The sequence below is a fragment of the Xyrauchen texanus genome, chromosome 9 (genome assembly GCF_025860055.1).
Source record: "Xyrauchen texanus isolate HMW12.3.18 chromosome 9, RBS_HiC_50CHRs, whole genome shotgun sequence".
Lineage (NCBI taxonomy): Eukaryota > Metazoa > Chordata > Actinopteri > Cypriniformes > Catostomidae > Xyrauchen > Xyrauchen texanus.
In genome coordinates, this window is record NC_068284.1 from 36,408,597 (window position 1) to 36,428,999 (window position 20,403).

Consider the following 20,403-nt stretch of genomic DNA (forward strand, 5'->3'; position numbering starts at 1 on the left):
AAAAGATGTGACTCAGTGGGATTGTCACATGTACGAAGAAGCCCCTTCATATAAAAGCAAAACTCTCCCACCATAACAACTCAAAAAACATCTTCATCATTGTGTTTCTGTGTGCTGAGTTTCTCTCCAGGGCTCCTCAGCAGTTTAACAGTGAATGAGCCATCACCATGAGGAGACACTAAGAGTGTTCTTCAGTCCAGCTGTCGAATGCAAAGCATACTAATGCAAATCACTGCTCTGAGCTCTCCACTAACACACACAACCACACACACACACACACACACACACACAGACACTCACACACACACTGTACTGGTTTCTCTGCATATTATATGCTGTTTTGCCAGGTGAGAGCCAACCACAACTGGACCCCTGAGGGTTTCTCAAATATACATAAGAGAGAGAGTCAACTTTCAATCAATATTGCCATATTAAAAGGTTTGATGTCGGGTCTGCCAGTCAGCCAAGATTCCATTCCGGTAATGGGAAGGGTGCATTACAAAATACAGGTTTGATTTTCATCAAATTGGAAAAATAGGGAATGCGTCATTTCTTTAGCGCAGTTCCAAAAAGCATTAAGATGCAAACAGGAGGCAGGCATCAACGGTAAAACATTTTTGGAAAAAAGTGCTCCAATTTTCAATAAAATTCTTTTGATGCACAAGTATAATGTTGAAACAAAAACCATTAGCTTGTGAAAGACATTTTGTGAAAAACGATAAATGGTAGATGGTGAAGCACACTGCCTGAATTGTAAGAAGGCCATGATTTGCAAAAGACATGCAAACATAAGAAAGAATCTGGATGAAAGGCAGATTCTTAAAATGTTACATTTGCTTCTCACAATCTATATATATATATATATATATATATATATACATACACACACACACACACACTGTATATACTGTATATACAGTATATATACACGCACTCTTAAAAGACTCACATTTAGTGACGACTCCCTCCAATCTGATGATGTTGGGGTGGTCGAACTGGCCCATGATGCTAGCCTCGCTCAGGAAGTCCCGCCTCTGTTTGTCAGTGTATCCTGCTTTGAGGGTTTTTATGGCCACACAGATCTCTCGCTTTCCAGGCATCTTCAGCCGCCCGCTGCACACCTCCCCAAATTCTCCTTCAAACGGAAAAATCAAGTTTGAATAAAATAATTCTGCGGTACGTAATGACGCATGCGACCTGTCTGGAACAGTACGCTTACATATCACTGTAACAGTTGTGGTCTAGCTACATTCACTCTGACAGACAGAAACATGGAACTAAAAACAGCAGGTCATTTGCTCACCGATGCCGATGACCTTTTCAATCTTGATGCAGGAGGCATCGATTTCTTTGGCGAATTCACGGACGGCTTGATTGGGGTCCTCGTAGGTGAAGGGGTCCACATAGATCCGGACCCCTGTTGGGAGAAGGAAAGAAAGAGAGAGAGGTTACCATGTTATATGGGGGAAAAAAGAGAAGGAGAGGATAGCTGGCAGACAGACAACATGATGAAAATAGCACATCTGTTTTTCATTCTCCTCCCTTTCTCTTGTTGGCTTCTGTCTATCATTCAATACATTGAGAATGAAAATACCTCATTGTCTGTGTGTTTATCGCTGCATTACCTGGATGCAAATGCCTCTCCTCATCAGAGTCCTGTTTGGCTTTGCTGTATTTGCTTCTCCTGTTAACACATTGAGATAAGAGAGATTTTAAAAATCATTAAAAATAAAAACAGTAATCTCACTCGTCTAGAGTTTGAAAGTTGTCTATAGTAAAAAAAAAATTTTTGATTTACCAAAGTCTGCAATCAAAAGTTTCAATCAATCAAATTCTTCAGAACAAATCATCTGGGTTATCCTCTCCACATTTTAAGAGCTTTAATTTTGTAGCTCTTACTGTATGTCTAATTTAAATTTCCCCCAAGGAATTGCAGTAGAAACATCCGAGATAAAGTTGATATTTAGATGAAACATATTTTAGAGTACTCCATTAAGTCTCTGACATATGAAAGAGCAACCTATGAGAAATGCATATTTCATTTGGGATTACAGCTGAAGTATTACTTCACCCAGACTAACATCTGTGAGACATGGTGGACTGACTCATATACTGTTCCAAGCCATTGTAGCGGGTCAAATTTCTGAATGACCTTTCAGCCTTTTCCATAAAAGTAGGGCCGTAAAATCAGTCAGGCTAATAAAGCTGCAAAGAAAGTAAACCTTCAAAGCGGAGAGAAGGTTTGTTCACGTACCAAGTCCGCTGGCATTTTATCTGAAATCAGGAGGGCAGTAATCATTATTTGGAACTGGAAGGACTGTAAGAAATTCCAGCTTTTGGGAGACAACTATTATATTTTAAGAGTTTCGTTCTGCTTGGCTGCAGTGCAAAGAAATAAGATTGTAGCTGGACATGAAAAACAAGAAATGTATAATCAACCACTTGTGTTGGTAGTGGACTTAACGAGGACTAAATACAGGAAAGTGGTTATCATGCTGTGGCTTTTAAGTCATACTAAGTTTTATATTGTGCCACCTGCCCCCACTTTTCATACTGTTCATATACCACTCTCAAAAATAATAAGGAGACAAAGAAAAAGCAAGAATGAGGTAAAGGAATGAAGAGTGAATGATTAAAATGTATCAAGTGGCCAAAAGAGCAACACAATCATTCCCTCCACTAAAAAAATGGAGCCAAGTCTCCGTCATTTCAAAATAAGAGTACCCGATGTGTTTTGTGCTTGTTTAGTGTTAAAGTTCTCACATTGTGCACGTTTTTTCTGAATATTGTTGGGATTTTGGTTGAAAAATTTTATTAATTTTGTACTCTGGCCTATTTGTCTGTGCCGACTAAGAAAATGTTGTAACATTCTATGAATCGATTTTAAAAACGATCTACTGAGTAATCGGTTATTTTAGGATGACCGGACAACCTCTAGTCTACAGTAATATAAATGCACTAGTACGCAAAATCTTCAGTTCCCATTTCACCCAATTACACCTTCGAGCCAAATGCTGACCATTTTGCATGGGCACACAAGGCACAACAAAAGCAATGGAACAGATAACAACCCAGCCCGGGACGCTGCCCTAACCGAGGACTCCCTGCTGGGGATTGGGTCACCTGCCTGTATATGGAGAGGAGGGGGTGGATTAGAACAGAAAAAAACCTCTCTGGAATGCACAACTGCTGTTATTGTTTTTTTTAGTGCGTTCTGGCGTTGACAAAGGCCCCCAAGGTTCGAGGTTAGTGAAGGAAGAAAAAGAAGTGAGGGAGGGAGAGGGGCATATCCACAGGTTGAACAGGAGGAGAGAGCCAGGCTTTAATGCCTGAGTGCTCCGCTCAAGCTGGAAATAGCTCAGCCTGCAGGGGGTCATGCCTTCCTGGGAGGAAGCCCTGCCATCAGCCAGAGCGCCCAGTACACATTATTTTAGGAACAAGGAGATGATCAGGTGTGCTATCCTAGTACTAAAGTGAGTAACCTGCGGCTTTGTGTGGGGTTGTACACACTATACCCCCCACCCCCACCCCAACCACAATTGAGCGGTTGGTGTCTGCTCAAGGTAAGAAGAGCAGGGCAAAGGTGAGAGCTACTGAGGAGGTGTAGTCTTGTCTCCCACTGAAGGGATCCAGTGAGGAAGTGCTTAATGGCTTCTTGTCCAAAACAAAGGCCCTATTCATTAGCTTTGATTGTTATTTTCACTGTGAATGAGGCTGATGCTGCTTGAAGATGATTATCACCACTGATAATGATACAATGTCAACCATTGTAAGGATAGAGACTTTCACCACTGTCAGGAAATGTGCAAATGTGTTTAATAGTAGGGTTTACAAACCTTTTGACCAATATATTTATATTGCATTTCCAGTCAATCATGATTATGTAGTATCGTTATGATTATTCAGGATATAAGGATTTTTATATTTTTAAAAAATATATATATTTTTTAATCATTTTACAGTGATTGCACTCAGATAATTTCTAATCAAGAGTAATTTCTATATAAGCGTTGTTGAAATTTTCATCAGTTTTCCATTACTTTTTAGGATTTTATCAACTTCAATGACTTTCCCAATTTTATACAATTTTAAATCCTTTCATCATTATCATTATATAATTTTATCAGTCCAGTCCTGGCTATCACAATTTTATAATTTTATAGAGATTACACTCATAGAGGAGTTTCTAATCATCTATAAACTGATCAGCCACAACATTAAAACCACCAGACTGGTTCGAACTGACAAAGTCTATGGTAACTCAGATAACCACTCTATACAATTGTGGTGTGAAGAATAGCATCTCAGAATGCTATTCCGAGACACAGGTCTGTGCTGTTTTGGCGGCACGATGGAGACCTATGCGATATTAGGTAGGTGGTTTTAATGTTGTGGCTGATCAGTGTATATTTAGGAGCTTAGTATAACTAGAAATATAGAAATAGAATTCACTTTTAAAATATTCATGTCTTTTTATGTATATTTTATCCATTTTAAAGACTTATCCAAGCCTGAAAGTCACAATTTTTAAATTCCCTGATTAATTCCAGGTTTTTATGACCATGGGAATCCTTTAAAAGAGGCTTACACAAAAACAGGAGGCCGTCGATCTATGCTCTGATATTAACTGCAGTAGGAGTGTGGCTGGCCGAGAGTGTAGGGTTTGACATGAGAAAATTTTTTTGATTAAGGTAAAGCAATCATGACATTTCGCCTGTGTGAGTATGACAACTGCTCTGATTGAGTGTGGTACACGCACGTATAAGTATGCACACATGCGAACGCACACACGGCCGTTCTACCACCTGTCCCTGACTCCCTTGGGAAGGCGAGCAGAGGACATGCTTCCTGTGGATTACAACATACACTGCACAGGGAACCACTGCAGCACAGCAGAGACTAATCAGGCTGAGCTGCCAATGGCATGTCACAATACCACCAGCTACACCACAGGGAAAAAGAGAGAGAGAGGAGGGGAAAGAGAAGGATTAAGAGCCGTGAGAACCAGCAAAGAGAGATTGATGGACAGGTAGGGGGAGAGAAAGACAGCAGGGGCAAGACAGATAGATACAGAGATAGAGAGAGACTGATAGAGAATGACAGATAGGGTGAGGGAGAGGTGATGGAGACGCCCACAGGGACAGAGGGAGGACGGTTTCCTGTTGCAGAGTATCTGATACGATTGACACATGGCTGAGCCAGGTGGCTTACCTGCGGCTGATGATGAAGACTCCGATGAAGATGAGCAGCAAAATCACGCTGCCGATCACAGACACCAGCAGGACGGTGGAGTTAGCACCGTCTCCGATGATAGGAGAAGGAACTGAGAAGAAATCATTAATAAACTGAAGTTAATTATCTGAAATGTCTAATTCAGGGTTCCAATACTTTTTAATCAGGAAATTACCTTCCGTTCCAGTGGTTTGCGATAACTGGATTAAAAACTGTAAAATATTTTTTTTCAATTTCAGACCAATTTGAGAAATAAATACTGTACAGCAGAGCATTACCTGAACATATATATATTCACTATATGAATTTTCCATGCCTTTTATTATTTTTCCAGGCCTGTATTTTGTATTTATTATAATTTTTTTTAATTCTCTATAAGTTTCAGGTTTTCCATGACTGTGTAAACCCTGATAATTATCATAACGTTGTTTATTAAATGTGTCTGCAAAAATTCACCCCCTTAATGTATGAAAATATATTTAGGCGAAAAACATGATTCTGTTTTCATTAAATGTTTTATCATTACAGAGTTACACATGCCGTTTCATCAGCAAAGACAAAATCATGCCTCTTTCAAGTTGCTGTTTTGAAACAGCTGGGTATCAAAGCTCTAAAACATTCAATCCTTTTGGAATTTACTTTAAAGTACCTTTAAAATACCAGTGACTTTGTACTGAGTAAACAAAGGAACAATCGTTAAAAAAAAAAAAAAAAAAAAAAAACAGAGGCTATAATTATGTTACTTTAGAGAAAAAGTTTCCATATGAGTGAGTGATCCACCCAAAAACTTAACACTCACGTCTCTATTTGTTGGAACAAAGTCTTGCCATTGTCGGCTGCAATGACATATCAGTAACACACATACACGTCAGCCTACCTGAGTTGGTCATGAACTCGAAGGGGGCGCTAAAGTCTCCGTAGCCAGCGGCTGTCCGAGCGCGCACGTGAAACACATAGGAAGTGAGTGGGCTCAGGCCTTTGATCTCAGCGCTGCGGGATGAGGTCTTCATTATGCGATAGCTCCGTTCATTCTGATCCTGATTGGATAAGAGAAACAGGAAATGTTAAACAAGCCTCTGGGATTGCTTGCTGGGGTTTGTTTTATAAAGAATCAAAGCCTGATAAAACAAAAACAGAAGAGGGGTTTGTATAAGGTCTGACAAAGAAACTAGAGCCAGGCTTTTGTTTGGGAAAACCGCAGCTTCATTGTTCAAAATCAAGGCTGCCATCTTTGTTTTCGCTTTCTCCCTTGGGTGTAACCTGAATTTGCTTGTTCAAAACTCCTGTTTCATCACTACATCCAAACCACTTAAACGCTGTCAAATTCGGACCAAAACAAGCAAAGGAAACTAAGTTTAATTGTTTTTTCTTAGATGTCCCCTAATGCTTGCCTTATAATTGTTGGAGCACAGAACAAGAACCTTTGTGTCCTGGTTTTGTGTGTATGTCAAGGCATGTAAGTGTGTGCTAATCTGTGTATTTGAAATGGAAAACCTTAGAGAATGAGGGAAAGGAATCTGACCATGGCTGCAATCTGTAATCAGTCAGTCAGAGGAAGACACAGCAGGGAAAGAGAGAGGAGAATGCTGTTATCCTCTCTCCATCCAAAAACCTACAAGCTCCACCCCAGCTCTGTCCATTCACCCCTTGCTCTTCCAACCTGCCAGTTCTCTGGACTCCTCTGAGTGAGTGAGTGAGTGAGTGAGTGAGTGAGTGAGTGAGTGTGAGAGAGAGAGAGAGAGAGAGAGAGAGAGAGAGTGAGTGAGTGAGTGAGTGAGTCTGGTCTGGTTATGAACTAAAATGCAGCTCTCAGGGTTCCACCTGACCTCATACTGCTCATGTTGAGGACTTAAGTAAAGACTGCATGTTTATTGCGACATTTTCAACTACAGTTTCCAGTGAGCATCTCACTCATTTGCAATACCTGATCTCATGCTGTTAGTGTGTGATGTCACCATGGCTAATCTTGAACTATATTCTTAAAAGTGCATATCTACCACTTATATAGCTTGATCTAAGGCTGTCAGTTTCAAGAACCCTGCTAAAAATACAATTTCAGACCAGCATGAATTTCCATAAAAGAAACAGCTTAAACCAGCCTAAGATGGCTTGTGTTAAGTTGGTTTTAGCTGGTTTAGGCTGGTCTCCAAACCTAGCCAAGCCAATCAAGCTTGTATCCCAGCCTGACCAGCTAAAATGTGCCCAAAACAAACCAGCCAACAGAACAGTCTGACCAGGCTGGGAGACCAGTTAAGTCCAGCTTAGGCTATTAAAAAACAAACAAACAAACAAACAAAAAACATTCAACAGGGTAAGCTAATCAACCAGCACATCAATGTTGTTCACCGGCAAAACATAACCAGTAGAAAGCTTAAGCAAGTAAAAATGCCTGGTGGGGAAACCAACAAACCAGCATTAAATGATATGCATTCAAAACATAATATACTGGTGTTGTTCTCCCAAGTGAAAAACACAGATTAAACAAGCATAAGAAGGCTTGCTGGTTTTCACTGGTTTCAGCTGGTCCCACAGCAGAGCAAGCTGGCCATTCAGAATAACCAGCAAAACCTGAAGATAAATGGTAAAGCTACTCGGCCAGCTTGGTTCTTGCTGGTAGTCTTGCTGGTTAAGCTAGTAAGAAGCCTGGTTGGAACACCAGCATACCAAGATCCAATGCTGCGAACCACTGTCTAAAACACAACATGCTGGTGACTATATTTCCTGTGACTCATCTCACCTTTTCATAGTACTTGACCTCGTACTCAAGGATGACACCATTGGGTCTTTCGGGCTGTTGCCATGCCAAAGACACAGCATGTCTGGTGATGTCCTTGGCCTGGATGGTGGTAACTGGAGAGGGAGCTGGAGGAGGAACAGTGCAAAGAGAAAGAGTTTAGTGTTGCTAGTAGCACTCCGACCACCCAATACAGCTGTTTCTGAGAAACATAAACACGCTAGTGCCATAAAGAAATAGAGAACTATGAGAGTGGAGATATTTGTGTTGACACACACACAGAAATCCTGAAAAACAACTCTACATTTTAAGCTATATAGGTTAATGTCTAAAGAAGAATGCAGTAATTATACCAAACAACTGTCCCAAACTCTTGCAGAGAACGGTTGTACCACCAAAGTGATGTGCCCTACATAGCAAGTATATCAGCATTTTGTATCCTCAATTGGGCCAGTGTTTCCAATACAATCATAATTTCACTTTGTTTCTACAGAAGGTTCATTGATGTCATCATCTAGCCAGTACACGCTTATCTGTAATCTTCAGGGCTTTATCAATGACACTTTACAGATGCCAAAGGGAATTTAAGCCTGGCCCCAAGATAATTCTGGCTCCATTCCTCTTTACTGAGTAAAATTATGATTAGAAGCAAATCAGTTTTTAATATACTCCTCCTATAATAATGATTGGTTAAATTAAGCTGATCTTAGCTGATCTGGAAACAGTGCTGTTGGACAAGGTCTGCTCAATATATGGGGCCATTAAAACCAAGAACAGACATTCAGGAGTGAAAGTCTGTTTGAAGAGTGTACAGACAGATGTGACGGCTATTGAAACCAGAGTTCACAAAGACAATGATGTGAGAAAGACACTTGGAAGGCCAAATGGATTGTTACTGAGGTCCCTACACACACATGCACACACAATCTCAAAAGCCAGACAAAAATTCCCTTCCTGTCTCATACTTTCTCACCTGAAATTAAACACATTGTTAAACTTAACAGTCCACTCAGAACAAACAAATGTGACCAGCCAACAAATGTGCATATGCACAATTTGACCCTGACACATGCTTAGTTACTGTCATAAAAATAAATTCTGACACACATGGCAAAAGGTAATTAAAAATTCTTCTGTGGTTATAAAAAGTAGACTACTTTCACAGAGAGGAAGTCGATTACATAGTTGATGACTTTAGTGACAAATTTTACACATCAGCCTTACACCAGACCACATGAGGACACCATTATTTAAAGGCCCATGAACTCAAAATTGGATTTTTGTGGAATTTATGCCAATGTTTTGTACCTTTAACATGCCAGTAAACTCATAAATGTAAACAAAATGTGCTTTAATATCTATATTTTATTTAATTATAATTTTTTTCTTTATATATAAAATAAATACATATTTATTTTACATATTTTATATAATTAAATATATATTGAAAGAAATACATACAGGATAAATTTTATATATATATATATATATATATATATATATATATATATATATATATAATTATAATTATTATATTATTTATATATTATTTGAATAAAATAAATAGTATATAATAATAATTATAAATAATATAATAATAACTTACCCGCCTGGTTGGTGGTAACAGTCACAGAAACTGCTTGTTCTGGTCCGGGGCTTTGCTTGGATACACCGTTTATGGCCCAAATCTCAAAGGTGTAGTTGGTGTGAGCCTGTAGGTCATTTATGGACACCCGGGTGGCTCGCAGGCCCAGCTGTTGTGGTGAAAAATGAATGCCATTGCCGCAGGACTGACAGCGCTGACTGTCTGAGCTGCACCTCTTGCATATAACATTATAAGCAAGGTCCTGCCTGCCACCGGATGAAGCTGGGGCTGTCCACTCCAGATTTACAGAAGTCTCGTTCACATTGGAAATCAGGTGCTGAGGAGCGGACGGGGGCTCTAAGAGAAAAGAAAGTTGAGAAATATGAGAAAATCACAGCTCTAAGATATTATGACAAATATGCTTATGATTTATGCTTTACTTTTGCTACAGTGAAGTTTGGAACAAACAAAACAGGATTATGAGTGCAGCAGAGATTGCTCTCCAAATACACCCTTGGCAAGAGAAACTTCAGTGACATTGAAATGACAAACAAATACACATCTGTACACACCCTTTTATTGCCACTGCAGGCAGATGATGTTACAGGCTATGACACATCCAAGTCTGTTTGTATGCTTTGTGTGCGTGTGTATTTGTGTACGTTAGCCTTTTTTTCTCTGTGGTGTTTTCGTAAACCAGGCGCTGCTGAATATAAAGATAATTACATTTATGACAAGCCAGCACCACAGGCGATGCACAGTGCTAGCTGTGCAAAAAGGAAACACACTCAGCCCGCAAGAGTGAGCGAGAAAGAGAAATGATTACATCTCCATAATTGAGCAACTTGCTGATAGGAATCTCATAAATGCTAATTTGGTTGCCCTCACTGCCATCTCTGGTATAAGCAAACCTGTGATGTTTTCATGATAAATATGGTTCTTTGAATCAACGGTCCCAGGTTCACTTTCTCACAAAGCCTGCATGAAAGAATATTTTAATGGTCAGAGGTTGCTCTTTCATATCTTAGGGGACCTTAAATTGAGATCTCAGTTAATTTTCAGTCAAGCATTAACTTTGTATGGGATCAAAATCCTGTCAAAAGTATTGTGGTCAGAGATCCCCCAAAAAAAACATGCAGATAAAAAAATTATAAGCGCAAAAATGTATAAAAAGCGCAGATCAAAATAATTAGTGCAGATCAAAAAGTAGCAAGCATGAATCAAAAATATATATAGACACATTTAAAATATGCTGCAAAAAAACAACAGAAAAATGACAGCAAAGCCAACAGAATTGCAAACAAAATCATGTTTTCCATGGTTATATTACAGTTTTATGTGCTCTCCGACAAATTTGCTTTTAAATGTATTAAAAAAAAATTGTACTCATGCGTTGTATTTTTCTTTGCTATTGTTTCCAAGTTCTGCGCTTGGTTTTCCAAAACTTGTCAGTAGCATTTCATGTAAATTAGGGGGTGTTTTGTGTCCCTATTGGTCCACTAGTTCTTGATCGACAGCTCCTCCTCTAGCCAATCATTCAAAGAGGGGAGGTGAAATCAATCCAATGCAACTCCGACTGCTCAATTATATATTATTTGTGGTTGATAAATATGTTGCTTGTGTCAGTTTTGAGTATTTTCTGCCAACTCTAGGAAACAATGTGTTGTCCGAGTAGGCCATTATCATAGTCCTTAAACACATGTATTGAGTCAGCATAATTTAGTTAGCAGAGTCTTAAGTTTAGGCATTATTTAAGACTTCCTTGTTCCTAGGTTAATGGCTGCATATCTAAAAAAACAAAAAAAAAACAAGGTTGGGTTGGGTTGGTGTGGTGTGGATGTTTGATGCATGTTTTTACAAGCTGTACCAATGTAGTCACGATTTCAGAACCCAACTTGATCTAAATCAATTCAGCTGACACTATACATGTGTTAACGGACTATGTTAATGGCCTAATCAGACAACATATTGTTTCCTAGAGCTAGCAAAAAATACTCAAAACAGACAAAAGCAGCGTATCCATCAACCACAAATAATATAATATTGAGCAGCAGCTATCGGAGTTGCATTGGACGTCACCTCCCCTTTTCAAATGATTGGCTAGAGGAGGAGCTGTCGATCAAGAACTAGTGGACCAATAGGGATGCAAAACAGCCCCTGATTTACATAAATCTCTACTCACAAGTTTTGGAAACCAAGCACAGAACTTGGAAACAAAAGCAAAGAAAAATACAGCGTAATTTTTTTGCAATTCTTATCACTTTTCTTTAATATTTCTGTTTGTTTTTTTTTTTGTTGTTGTTTTTTTTTCATTCATGCTTGTTATAATCTGCACTTATTATTTTGATTCACGCTTATTATTTTTGGATCCATGACTGCAATACTTTTGATGGGATTTTGATCCCATAACTTTGTCTCAGATATTTTTTCAATGTCATTAGGAGAATTTAAATTGTGAACAAATGAAAAAAATTGTTGACATGCATTAAGAGTACAGAGCTGATTAGCTGAAAGCTCTTCAAACTCTACTGGAGACACATGGAAGATTATAATTTAATCGACAGCCTTAAAAATAATGACTGTTTTTAAACAGTTTTCTCAAAGACTCCCCCATCTGTTGTTAGTTAGTCAATCAGATTTTCCTGCCCCCAATTTACGGCCTTGGTTGAGCCAATGTTGCTGTATAAGGCAGGTTGGGATGTTCAAACAAACAGACCAATGATTTGATACACACACAGAGGCACAAAGGGGAATTTTCTAAGATTTACATGTGCCCAATAAAAGTGCCACTATTTGCATGCACTGTCTGCATTGGTTTAGCACTACATTTACTAAAGGAATTATGCAGATCAGGCAATGGTGCAAACACTCCCACAGAATCGCTGCTGAATGCAATTTGCACGTGCACTTCCTTGTGGGCTGTTTCTGTGTGCTATATAGTGGAGGATGCAACAGACCACCGCTATCAGATACACTTTGGCAGGACTGAACAGCATCAATGACTACTGTGATCCATACACCTGAATCTTGTCTTCAACATGCTGAAAGTGTGCTTGACTACACCACACATTTGTAAATATGACAGTTTATAATGCTCTTTTACATCACTTAATTATTTGATGAATTACTGCTGATATGATTTATAGAAAATGTACACAAATATCTTTTTTAAATAAATAACTTTCATCTGGCAGTAAGAGTGGTAATAGTGACATGTCAATTGGGCCAAGCAATTTTTGTAATATATATATATATATATATATATATATATATATATATATATATATATTAAGCCTATATGTACATAGAAAGGGGGCATGTTTGCTTGGGAAAGAATGACAGTTACTTAATTTAAATACTCAAGATGCAATGAAATTTCAGCGCTGATATCACCTGCTTAAACTAGATTGAGGTTAGTTAATAATAAGCATCTTTTTGAAATACCAAGAACAAATGTGGTGCAACTGTTTAATTAATTCACCCCACATTGTTTACACTTTTCTGGAATAAAAAAAAATTACAAATACAAATGGCTTACTTAAAGCTGTCTCAGTATATTAAGCTGGTATAAGAGAAAGAATGATAGAACATCCCAAAAAATTACACACTTCACCTTCAAGGGAATGGGTGGTATCAAGTACCACACGACCAACATCAAACTAACTCTCCTTAAAGGAAATGAGTCAAGAGGACAAACATACTCAAACAGGATGTGTCTCATTATCCGTCTTTGAGGTCTTCCCATATGGCAAATGCCATTTTTAAATATCTCCATATCCTCCAAATCATTTTAACACTTCAAACACATATTTGGCCCGGGTCTGGATTAGACTGAATTCCTCCTGGCTGAGCTTTAAGTGTAAATGGTCTTTAAACTCTGTTTAACCTGTATTAAGTATGTGGCTGCTGTACCCACCCTGCAGAATGGGGTGAACCGAGCGCTCTCCCATGGTGGCAAGGTGCCACATGCTCTCTGTGATTGACAGGAGCTGATTAAGTTGACTGGCTTCACTGCATTTCAATACGCTAAGGTGAGAGAGAGGTTCCGCTCTGCAAGCGTAATAGGGTCATCTCTCTTTCAACTCTCTACTGTCTGTCTCCCCCTTTATCGCCATTTAAATTTTTTTCTCCCTTGCTACCTTGTCCATATTTATCTCGTTTTTTGTGTGCGGCTTTAGTATATTGGGTTTCAGTATTTCGCAAGTTAATGTAATCCTGCTTATAGGATAGTGTAAATGTGTGTGGCTTGCTGTCCTGGGCGAAGGGCTCAAGGCTTGACCTGAGCTCGAATACTCCCCCAGACTTAGATTAGTTATAGTTAAATAGACAGGAGGACAAAGGGGAGGTGGAGGGATGCCGGAAGACTTGATGCCATGTAGAGGTAAGTGGATGTTTATATACGCTTACACTGGTGATGTGATTGGTCGTATTAAATGACCTTACTCCTACCGAACCTAGTTTATAAAACTCCATTTCAGTAGTTCACAAGTTAATGTAATCCTGCTTAGAGGATAGTGTAAAATGTGTGGCTTGCTATCCTGTGCGAAGGGCTCAAGACTGAGCTCAAATACCCCCCAAAAGATGCCAGTAAAATGGGACAGCAAGCTGTTGTCTACAGATCCTTGTGTTTGAGATGAGATGAAAAATATTGCGAAGTCTTTTATGCCCCCCAAAATAATGTAAAATAATAAAATAAAATAAAATTGGGGGGTATGTCTCTCATTTTGTGTGAGCTGGCCAGATGTGCCAAAGGCTAGCTGTGCTAGCTGAGGCAGCCTCATGCTTGGGTCCGTGTCTGGGAACATGATATTGGTAGGTGTAAGAGAGAATTCAGGTTGTAGCACTGAAGGGACTGTGCCGGTATCGGCAGCAGGGAAATTTGCAGGAGGAAACCCCGTAGAAGGGCAGGGTCACTCCGGACGGAGGCGTGAATCCATATTGACCTTAAGTCTCACTCCAGGTTGTTCGACGGGTGGGCTCGTGCGGGGAACAGTGTGAGTCCCTTAGGAGAAGACTTGGCAGCCGCTCGAGCCTAACCCAGCCCAACCTGTGATCGAAAGGGGACTCTCACTGCATTCGACCTAGTGAACCCTTGCTGTGGTTTGAACGGGAGAGCCCTTGTGGATAGCTCTGGGGAGTCAGGCCCACCCCAGTGAAAGCGTGAATCCAAGTCGCTAGGGCAGATCACCCTGAGTATACGAGTGGATCCACGGCCCTCAGGACAACCTCCGCCTCTCCTCCGGCAATGGGGGGCCCTCACGCCATTCGAACAGGGGAGTCCTAGCTGCGCTTCAAAAGGGGGAGCCCTTGAGTGCTTTAGGCTTCCTGCGTTGTGGGGACGCCTGCTGCTTTAGAACAGGGTGGTCTGACTAGGATAAGGCACGTGTCCCCCTGATTCTGATCGTGAATTAATTTGGGTTAGCTAATGGGGGCTTGTTGAGCATGTTCGAATGGAATTGATTGATGCGGCGATGCAGGCTTTTGGTGAACTGTTTAGGGAAGACTTGAAACAGCCCGATTGTTGTCAGTTGCGAGTGATGGTTCATTTGGTAAGGGTGGCATAGTAAGGGTTAAAGAGCCATGGAGGCTGAGACGCATGGTCTTAAAGACATGCCGCGGTTGTGGCACGTGAACGGTTGTGGCGCTTGGACGGCACTGTTTGCCGTGTAGTGGGAGTTTGTCATATTGTCCTAAAGATGGCGCGGTTGTGGCATTTAAACAGCATATTTGCACTGTTTGCAGTGCAGTAGGAGGTATGATCGCACAGCTCGAAAGACACCACAATTAAAAGCTAGTTTAATGCTTGTCATGCTTGAAAATTTCCAGTGTGTATATATACGTTTGTGATGTATCTACGTTGTCTGGTTAAATTACTGTGACATGTTTAATATGTATGACTTCTGATATTGACTTCTAGTAATTGTTATATTGCATATTTAAAATTATTTGTTACATGTAATAAAGTATATTTTATCCCCATCATTATTGAATCCTCGTTTTATGTTTTTAGTTTACGTGTTATTGTGTGTATAGCATAGACATGCTATTGTAGTAACTGAGGCTGGAAAATATAGTATAAAAATAATAAAATCTTCTTGAAATCGCATCAGCCATATCACAATTTTAACCTCTTAAATTGAAAATTGTAGCACAATTCAAACATTAATAATAGATAAAACACTTGAATAATCACATTAAGATCTATTGGTGGTTGCTGAGGAGAGTTCCCTGTTCTCCATTTAAAAGTGCTTTGAGTGTAGTGTCAGAAAAGGACTATAAATGAAAAATTCTATCAAATATAGAGATTAATAAATAAGAGTGTTGTTTATCTTCATCGAAGCAAGTAATATTTCCATTTCAAATGTTTAATCGTATAACACAATATCAACATGAAAACAGCACGTTATGACTCCAGTCATGATCACACACAGGCAATGTCAAGGTAAGCTCAAATCGGGAGATTTATCTGCCAAAAGAACAGAGTCAGAACATGACTGCCATAATGTATTCTTCCACAAATTGCTTGCAATTTTAAGTTTCAACCACAGATGTCACTAGAGAGCACAGAGATACGAAGTGCAACTTTAAATATTTTATGCATAAACCGAATGCTTGTATTTTTGCCCGTCTCACGTCAGCACCTTTACCTACGTTCCTGTGGGCTTATCCAATGTGTGCATAACTGTTTACAATTTGACTACAAAATCGGAGAGTAATCTGATGATTTCAAGTCTCACTTAACTGATGTTTTCTTGCATTGTCAGATTTTTTTTCATAAACTGATTTCTGGTAGTTATCAGTGTATTGCTGTGCATGTAAACTTGCTTTTATTGCAAGCTTTTCATGACTTTTGTTTTTACAACATAGTTGTGCTTGCTTGAACGACAGATGGAGATAAGGGAGGCTCGGGTAAAAAGAGCTCCTATTAAAGAAGGAAAGCGAAAAGGTGGTGGAAAAGAGAGAGTGAGTGCTTAAAGGAGGTAAGATGGCCACATATTAAACAGAGGCTGATGGTACGGTGAGAAAGACGATCTGATGCATAAAATGGAGGAAGCCCAGACTAGAGAGCTCACATATGTCGTCCCCTGGGTGAGGTCGCCCGATAGGTGTGTGAGCACCCTTCCCCCCAACCTGCTGCCCGGCTGATGATTCAGATCTGGAAAACCCATTAAATCTGATACTGTGAACACATCTGGCCAGGGTCTCTCTTCTCCTTTCCCAGAAATCTTTAATATATTTATCACGAAATGCTTTTTATATCACCCCATATGAGTGAGTGATTTGTATGTGAGAGTGTGTGTGAGAAAGACTTGTGTGTTCTTCTTTACGATTAACCCTGTCGTCTCGGCTCAGAGCTGTGGCATGTCCACTGTCTGTGCAGTCTCTATTTAACAAGCTAAAACACTGTTCTCAAGTCAATGAGTCACCTACTGCTCTGATAATCATACAGTTTAAGTCAGAAGTTTACATACACTTCGGTTGAAATCATTAAAACTAATCACAGATTTCACATTAACAAAATATTTTTAGCAAGTCGTTTGGGAGACTTACTTTGTGCATGACACAAGTAATTTTTTCCAACAATTGTTTACAGACAGATTGTTTCACTTTTAATTGACTATATCACAATTTCAGTGGGGTCAGAAGTTTACATACACTAAGTTTACTGTGCCTTTAAGCAGATTGGAAAATTCCAGAAAATGGTGTAAAGCCTTTAGGCAATTAGCCAAATAGCTTATTATATGGAGTCAATTGGAGGTGTACCTGTCGATGTATTTTGAGGCCTATCTTCAAACTTTGCTTGACATCATGGGAAAATCAATAGAAATCATCCAAGACCTCAAAAAACTAATTGTGGACCTCCACAAGTCTCATTCATTCTTGGAAGCAATTTCCAAATGCCTGAAATTACCACGTTCATCTGTAAAAACAATAGTATGCCAGTATAAACACCATGGGACCACGCATCTATCATACCACTCAGGAAGGAGATGCATTCTGTCTCCAAGAGATGAACGTAGTTTGGTGCGAAAAGTACAAATCAATCCTAGAACAACAGAAATGGATCATGTGAAGATGCTGGAGGAAACAGGTAGACAAGTATCTATATCCATAGTTAAATGAGTCCTATATCGATATAACCTGAAAGGCTGCTCAGCAAGGAAGAAGCCGCTGCTCCAAAACTGCCATATAAAGTCAGACTACAGTTCGCAAATGCACATGGAGTCAAAGATCTTACTTTTTGGAGAAATGTCCTCTGTTCTAATGAAACAAAAATTTAAATGATTGGCCATTATCAATGATGATAATGACCTTAATTATGTTTGGAGGAAAAAGGATGAGGCTTGCATGCCGTAGAACATCATCCCAACTGTGAAGCATGGGGGTGGCAGCATTATGTTGTGGGGTGCTTTGCTGCAGGAGGGACTGGTGCACTTCACAAAATAGATGGCATCATGAGAAAGGAAAATTATTTGAATATTTTGAAGCAACATCTCAAGACATCAGCTAGAAAGTTATAGCTCGGTTGCAAATGGGTCTTCCAAATGGACAATGACCACAAGCATACCTTCAAAGTTGTGGCAAAATGGTTAAACACAACAAAGTCATGGTCTTGGAGTGGCCATCACGAAGCCCTGACCTCAATCTGATGGAAAATTTGTGGGCAGAATTGAAAAAGCGTTTGCAGGGAAGGAGGCATACAAACCTGACACCAGTTCTGTCTGGAGAAATGGGCCAGAATTCCAGCAACAATCTTGTGGAAGGCTAACCAAATTGTTTGACCCAAGTTAAACAATTTAAAGGCAAATCTACCAAATACTATCTTAATGTATGTAAAAGTCTGACCTTCTGGGAGTGTGATGAAAGAAATAAAAGCAGAAATAAATCATTCTCTCTACTATTATTCTGACATTTCACATTCTTAAAATAAAGTAGTGATCATGACTGACCTAAGACAGGGAATGTTTTCTTTGATTAAATGTCAGGAATTGTGAAAGAAAATGAGTTTATATAGATACACACACCTCCAAATAGATGTTTTGTTAGATTTAGCTTACTGTAGGGCAAACTTTTGTCCTTTAAGTATATCTAAGTACACACACCACATACACACTCAGTCAGTTCTAACACTTAAGCCGTTTCTAGAATGTTTCCATTAAGTAGACTAAAAACACATGCATTGTTTAAAAGAGGTGCAGGTGGACTTCCAATAATTTGTCACTGTCACGTGGGTTTTTGTCTTTAACTTCTGGTCATGGCCTTTAGGATAACAGCCTCAATTGTGTGTGAAGTGAACAGCTGCAGTCTGATATAAATCCTGGCAGTACTGGTTCTCTTGAGTGATATGTGGTTTCTCAGTGCTCACCCTTCAAATCCCTGACCTGATCTAATGATTACTCATGTCCAAAGCAGTTTGTTTACGTCTATGTTTTTGAGGCTGGAATCTCCAGGAATCTCACATAGCCTGACTATTGGCATGAATTCTGGTCCACATTATAGCTTAAAGTGGCCAAGAAATGCCTACTTAGACAGGAAAAGGCTGTCTGATTGACTTATAAAGCAACCAACCACAGTTTATTTTTTTATGTGATAAATCCAACATTGGACATTTATTTTTTAACAGAGTCAAGCCAGCCAATTAGATAAAAACTGCTAAATTCAACCAGCTACATTAACCATTTTCTGTACAATATACATAGTTTGGTCTGCAAACAGTCAGTGGTAGGCCATGGGTGGTCCATGTGGCCTGGTGAGACTTGAAGTATAGCCTTGTCAGGAAATAGACTACACTTACGTGTGCAGGGCATGGAAGCAGGATCCGTCTCAGACCTGAAGAATCCTTTGTCACAGACACAGGAAGTAGATCCCTCCCTCCCAGAGTAACTGTGCAGGGGACACTTCGAACAGCTGTCATCCGTAGTTAACGCTCGGTAGTAACCAATCTTACAAGCTGTAAAGAGAAAGAAAGTGTCATTAATAAGCACAAACTATTCAACATACACCTACACTGATGTCATACTTTGCTCCTGAAGTCTCTGCACTACATGTTTTCAATCAGCATGTTGTCTTATTTCCCAGTAAAAATATCTAAACATACTTAAAACAAGTCACAATTAATTTTGAATCAAGATTTCATAAAACAAAATGATTCAGATAATATATATTGAATGAAGTTTATTTTTCAACCCCATTGGCAAATATGTTTTTCTTGTTTTAAGCACATATACACTCACCTAAAGGATTATTAGGAACACCATACTAATACTGTGTTTGACCCCCTTTCACCTTCAGAACTGCCTTAATTCTACGTGGCATTGATTCAACAAGGTGCTGAAAGCATTCTTTAGAAATGTTGGCCCATATTGATAGGATAGCATCTTGCAGTTGATGGAGATTTGTGGGATGCACATCCAGGGCACGAAGCTCCCGTTCCACCACATCCCAAAGATGCTCTATTGGATTGAGATCTGGTGACTGTGGGTCCATTTTAGTACAGTGAACTCATTGTCATTTTCAAGAAACCAATTTGAAATGATTCGAGCTTTGTGACATGGTGCATTATCCTGCTGGAAGTAGCCATCAGAGGATGGGTACATGGTGGCCATAAAGGGATGGACATGGTCAGAAGCAATGCTCAGGTAGGCCGTGGCATTTAAACGATGCCCAATTGGCACTAAGGGGCCTAAAGTGTGCCAAGAAAACATCCCCCACACCATTACACCACCACCACCAGCCTGCACAGTGGTAACAAGGCATGATGGATCCATGTTCTCATTCTGTTTACGCCAAATTCTGACTCTACCATCTGAATGTCTCAACAGAAATCGAGACTCATCAGACCAGGCAACAT

General features: G+C 39.6%; 1 protein-coding gene across 2 annotated transcripts in view; it reads right to left on the bottom strand.

Moving 5' to 3' along the window:
- LOC127648700 (ephrin type-A receptor 4-like) overlaps window positions 1–20,403 on the bottom strand; it is a 55,596-nt gene that overhangs the window by 8,229 nt on the left and 26,964 nt on the right. For both annotated transcript variants that reach the window (XM_052133422.1, XM_052133421.1), the window contains exons 4-11: window positions 19,348–19,503; window positions 9,573–9,908; window positions 7,970–8,094; window positions 6,110–6,269; window positions 5,212–5,323; window positions 1,626–1,684; window positions 1,304–1,417; window positions 950–1,135 (exon numbers count right to left, since the gene is read on the bottom strand). In XM_052133422.1, the coding sequence (XP_051989382.1) occupies window positions 950–1,135; window positions 1,304–1,417; window positions 1,626–1,684; window positions 5,212–5,323; window positions 6,110–6,269; window positions 7,970–8,094; window positions 9,573–9,908; window positions 19,348–19,503 (1,248 nt within the window). The remainder of the gene's footprint in view (window positions 1–949; window positions 1,136–1,303; window positions 1,418–1,625; window positions 1,685–5,211; window positions 5,324–6,109; window positions 6,270–7,969; window positions 8,095–9,572; window positions 9,909–19,347; window positions 19,504–20,403) is intronic.